General features: G+C 49.4%; 1 protein-coding gene across 3 annotated transcripts in view; it reads right to left on the bottom strand.

Annotated features, from left to right (window-relative positions):
• Clec16a (C-type lectin domain containing 16A) overlaps positions 1–5,701 on the bottom strand; it is a gene marked incomplete in the record, with an annotated part of 241,639 nt that overhangs the window by 123,237 nt on the left and 112,701 nt on the right. For all 3 annotated transcript variants that reach the window (XM_017797361.2, XM_017797362.2, XM_008829928.3), the window contains 2 exon segments: positions 962–1,071; positions 4,087–4,209. In XM_017797361.2, coding sequence (XP_017652850.1) covers positions 962–1,071; positions 4,087–4,209 — 233 coding nt within the window.

Raw genomic sequence — 5,701 nt, forward strand, 5'->3', positions numbered from 1 at the left:
TGGCCATTATTTCTCCACTTTAATAAAACAAAAAACCCTTTCAGCACTGTGTGTGTTTGTGTGTGCAGATACACCAAGGGTCAAGCTCAGTTGTTACTTCCTTTTTAAAAAATGTTTTATTTTTATTTTAGGTATATGAGCTTATTGCCTGCATGTACATAAGTGCACCTGTGTCGTGCAATGCCTGTGGAGGTCAGAAGGCAGCAGTGGATTGCCTGGGATTGGAGTTATGAACGGTTATTAGCCACCATGTGGGTGCTGGGAATTGATCCTAGGTCCTCTGTAAGAGCTGCCAGTACTCTTAACCACTGAGCCATCTCTCCAGCCCCTGTTCTCACTCTTTTTTGTTTTTGTTTCTTTTGAGACAGGGTCTCCCTGTAGCCCCAGCTGTCCTGGAACTCAGTATGTAGACCAGGCTGGCCTTGAACTCACAAATATCCACCTGCCTCTGCCTCCCAAGTGCTAGGATTAAAGGCGTGTGCCACCACGCCCAGCATTACTTCTCACTCTGTACTTCCTACATTTTCTAAAAAAAAAAAAGCAAACAAACAAACAAAAAAAGATGAATATGAAAGGGCAAGAAATGATAAAAGATATTGAAAACATAGTAAATGTGCAGCTTATCACAAAAACTATAGGTGAATATGTTTATATGTACACATTTATGCGTGCATAAAAGCTTTGGAACACAAAAGGAACATCTGAAAACTCCTGGGACAAATCCAGATGCAGATCCCTACAAGAGAAGCTATTTAAATCAAGCATGAGGTGCTCTTCAGTGGTCCTGGCAGGAGTGATGCTCCTCTGGACCTGGGAGCTGCAGCAGGACCACCGGGCCTTGGGCATCTCAGGGCCAGCTTCTCTTAGCTGTGCTAGGGACACTGTGGAACAGGCAGTGCCAGCAGCCTCCCACCCAACCTTCTCAGCTAGGGGGAGAGCAGAAAGGAGGGCATGGTCTCACCTCCAGACAGGCTAAGTGCACATCCTTGATGATGCAGCCTGAGCTGGTCAGCACCTGCTGCTTCAGGAGCAGGCAGCTGAGCTCTAGTGTGGCCAACCGGATCCTGCCATCTGCAGAGAACACCAGGGTCAACCCAGCAGCCCCTCGCCAAACACAAGACTCTTGCTCTCCTACTTTATGTTAATTATCAGCTGATAGGCTACTCAAGACCCCTCATGTTCAGAGGGGTCCCAGAGGGAGCTCCACATGCAAACCCCATTCCCAGTCAGTAACAAGTCAACACTCCCACCAAGCCTCGGAGCCCACATCTATCCTGAAGTATCCTTATCAGGTGGGTGAAGGAGGGCAAAATGGCAAGTAAGAGAGAAGAAGCTATACTGTAGCTGTGCATGTTCCGTATGTTTCCCACTTCTAGGTGTGGATACAGAATTGTGGCCCACTCTGAGTCATGTGATTTGGTAGAGCTGGACCTTCTTCACACTTCTGGAGTGAGCATACCACCCAGGGTTGGTGTGCTCTGGGTGATCCATTCCTTGTTCACAGAGATAGGGTGGGAAATGGCAAAGGAGCTCAGTAGAGTCAGTGCTCAATTCAACAATGTGCCAGAAATTCACCTGCTCTCCTTGTGCTGGGCTGTGGCTAGGATAAAAATGCTGGTGGGACCTTAATGGACAAGTATGATAACCAGCCGCCTCCCTGCCCTTGCAGGTACTGTCAATCTTCTTCAGGTGTCCTAAAAATGGCTCTGTGCTCTCCTTCCCATGTGGCTTGAGCAGACTGAATGTCTCCCATAGAGTAGTCTAGAGCCCCAGAAGGGAAGAGATGGCTGCCAATCATGGGCAGATACCCTGCCAACCCAGAAAACAGCACAGACATTCTTGGAAACATTATTTGAACCCCTAGATTCAGCTGTGCCTGAAGCCAGACCCTCAACAGATTTTACAAGCCAGTTATTGAGTTTGCATATCAGTTTCAGCCAGGTGTGGTGGCGCACACTTTTAATCCTAACACTAGAGGCAGGCGGATCTCTGTGAGATCAAGGCCAACCTGGTCTACATAGTGAGTTCCAGGCCAGCCTGGGCTGCAGGGAGACCCTTCATCAAAAAGACAAACAACAACAACAAAAACCAAGCATGTCTGTCAGTTTCTGCTTGTATAGTTTAAGCTAGTCTGGGCTGGGTTTCTGTTAACTGACCAAGTAGTGACTAACACTTCATGCAGTGCTAACTTGTTGGGACCCAGGCTTGAAGCCTGGTGCTATATGACTACCCCTAGGAGGAATCTTTACAGATACCCACTGCCATGGGTGCTCTGAAGACAGAGGCTTAGAAAAGCAAAGTGGCTTTGTCACAGCCAGGCAGTGGTGACTCCAGGTGCACTGGGTGCCAAAACCCACATCAGGCACTCTTCCAGAAGTATCTGTAACTGCCAGACCTAAGGCCAACTACTCTTAAGCAAACTTTCCTGTCTCTGCACTTTATTTCTGAGGAAAGTAGAGGTACAGAATGAGAATCAGGGAGCAGAGAGTCTCTGGACCATGCCTCTGAGACACTGGGGCCCAGGATGAGCCATCCTAGGGACGCACCCGGGACACCTACCTCTTTGCTAATGCCCTGTAGGCCAGGTGGAAACAGATGAGAAGAATCTGGGCTCACAAATGGCAAAACTATGTGCATGTAAAGCAGGTCTTACTGAGCATGATCAAAGCCCAGGGACACAGGCTGATCCCTGCTCACTTCTGCCAGCCCAGTCCCACCCAGTCTGGCCCTCCCTGCCCCCTCCACTACAAGGTCTGGATGCTCATCCAGAGAAATCTTATTCTGTCTGCAGCCCCAGCTGCTGGCTAGAAAGCTCTCCTGCCACACATCCCTTCAAGTACTCCTTGTCTCAAGAGAAGCGGAATGCGATTTTCTGCCCTAGCTACCACTACCTTGACAAATTCTCACCAAGGAGCTGACCCTATTCTCTGGTCAGGGCACAGATGTCTCAGTACCTGACCCATCATGTAGCTCCTACTGTCCTTCCTAAAGCTCACCTCTGGCCCCATCCTCAGGGTAAAGGTCTGCCTCCCTTGAAAGGATTGCTCAGTGAAAACTGAGCCCACTGAATACTTCCTTGTCATGAGTCACATCCTGTGCCCCCTTTGTCCTGGCTCAGGCTCCTGGGCTGTCTATTCCTCTTTGTCGCCTCTAGGCATGGGCAGTATCTCAGGGCTCAATCCATGACAGCCTGCTGGCTCTTGTCCCAACCTCTTCTCTGACCACAAGATTGCATTTCCATATGGAGTCCACAGCTTCTGGAACTTTGCAGACCACCAGCTATGACTCTTGGCTGGCATCTGTCCTCTGAGAAACTGCTTTAATGCCTGAGGACACCCTGAGGCCCCTCCCTTCCTCCCTCTTTAGCATAGCCACCCTCTGCTCCAGCTACCAATGGCCCAGCTCTGTTGACCTGATCCAGGCTCACTACACCGACCTGCTCTGACCATGCTTCCCTTCCCCCAGACCATAGGTAGCTGGGCCCAATCCCACACATTCTAGTGACCTCTCTCTTGCCTCTGCAGAGAACTCACTCTGTGACTGCTGATATTCTGGGCCAGATCACTCTGGGACCTCATGTATCCTGGGATGTTTAGCAGTGTCCTTGACCTACTAGATTCCAGGAGCATTATTAGTCTGCCGCTCAGAAATGTTTCTAGTCATTGTCAGATGTCCCCCGGAGGCAAAAGCCGTGCTAGATGCTTCATTCTACTGTTATCCTAATCCTCTCCTGGCTCAAACCATTGTAGACCCAGGGCATATGAGTGTAAAGCAGAGCACTTCACCTGAACCTTCACACCTGCTCCCCTTACGGGGACTCAGCCTAGTTCACTCTCACAATATGGCCTTGGGTCTCTAGAGAGGAGGGCTCCAGGCCTGACAAAAGCAACAAGACAAAGGCTGGTGTATAAGAGAAAGGTGGCTGCCACCAAGGGTGAGGAGAGCTCCAGAGACGGTCTGGCTGCAGCAGAAGGCAGGTGCTAGTATCTGGGAGGGGGGGTGGTAGTCAAAAAGGCCAGATTAAGAACCCAGGGCTCATGGTGCCTAGCTGGGGGCCTGGTCCTTCAAACACCCCTAGATGGGCACCTGGCTGGGCAGCATTGTTCATAATCCTGATGAGTCTCTCAGCAAGCAGATGGTTGTAGGTGGTCTTCTCAGCTGCACCTGGGACTGGGAGCTGGATTCGCTCTAGTTTTTCAGGATCCATGCCTGGAACAGAGAAAGCAGAAAAAGAGCTCCCTCAGTGGGAGTCTTCTTCCTAAAGACCTGCTGAGGTGGAGGGTCTCCAATTTCAGCTACCTGTGTTCCTCCTCTGTGAGGTCAGTCAGGCCTGGCCACTGTCTTGCTATTACTTCTGAGTTTTGTGTACACTGAACTTGCATAAATACATTCAAGCATACAATTTCTAGGGATGGGAAGATAGCTTGGTTGGTTAAGTGCTTTCTGCACAAGCATTAGGGCCAGAGTTCAATCCCCAGGATCCAAGTACAAAAGCCAGGAATGGCATGTACTATAATCCCAGTTCTGGGGTGATCCCTAGGGCTCACTGCAGACAGCCTATTTTAATCTGTAAGCTCCAGGCCAGTGGGAGACCCTGTAATAAGAAGCAAGGGTTGTCCTCTGGCCTCCAAAGGCTTGTGCATGCATGCATATTCACACGTGTGCACCTACACCCACATGAACACACATGCACACAGACACCCTCACACAATACATATTCTATTGCTACTTGTGAATGGGCCATTAGTATTAAGGCAATAAGTAACTATGAAAGTCACATTCTAGACAATGACTGTTAACTGTACTCACTGTAGCCTGAGGCCTACTATTTCTATTTAGAGAGAGAGGCTGGCAGGCATTTAGCAGTGCTGAGGACAGCATAGGCTCCAATGGTGGCACCCTCCTAAACACAAGAGGAAGAAGTGGAAGAGTGGTTTTCTCACAGGGCAACTCACTGCTGTTCTGTGCCAAGTCTACATGCCCTGAGGGCAGCCCTGTATTGGGCACTGTTCTGGTTTGTTTCTTCATTGCCGTGACAAAATACTCTGACCACTACCAACTTGGGGAGGAAAGGGTTTATTCATCTTACATTTCCTAGGTCGCAGTTCATCAGGGAGCCCAAGGTAGGAACTCAGGGCAGGAACCTGGAGGCAGGAACTGGAGCACAGGCCATGGAGGAATGCTGCTTACTGGCTTGTTCCCCTGGCCCCTGCTCAGCCTGCTTTCTTATGCTACATAGGCCCACCTGCCCAGGGGTGGCACCACCCACAGTGGGGTGAGCCCGGCCCTCCCACATCACTCACCAAGAAGATGCCCCTCAGACATGGCCACAGGCCAGTCCAATAGAGGCAATTCCCCAATTGAGGTTCCCTCAACCCAGGTGTGTCAAGTTGACACTAAAGCTATCCAGCACAATTGACCCCTTGTCAACTTGACACACAAACATCACTATTAAACCATAACTTTCCAATTTCTGTCCCCAAGATATGATGTTAATATCACAACCTTAGACAGCATAACCTTAAAAACCCCATAGTCCTTAAAAAAATCCAAACACTTTAAAGTCTATAGTCTCTTTTAAAAGTCTCAACTGTGGGTGGGCTTCTGTAAAATCCAAAACAAGTACTGTCTTATTTCAAAGGGAAGAATTGGGCACACCTAAGCAAAACCTAAGTCCAGCAAAGTAGCTCAAGGCTGGACA

This window comes from Nannospalax galili, unplaced genomic scaffold (genome assembly GCF_000622305.1).
Source record: "Nannospalax galili isolate Female #2095 unplaced genomic scaffold, S.galili_v1.0 scaffold32, whole genome shotgun sequence".
Classification (NCBI taxonomy): Eukaryota; Metazoa; Chordata; class Mammalia; order Rodentia; family Spalacidae; genus Nannospalax; species Nannospalax galili.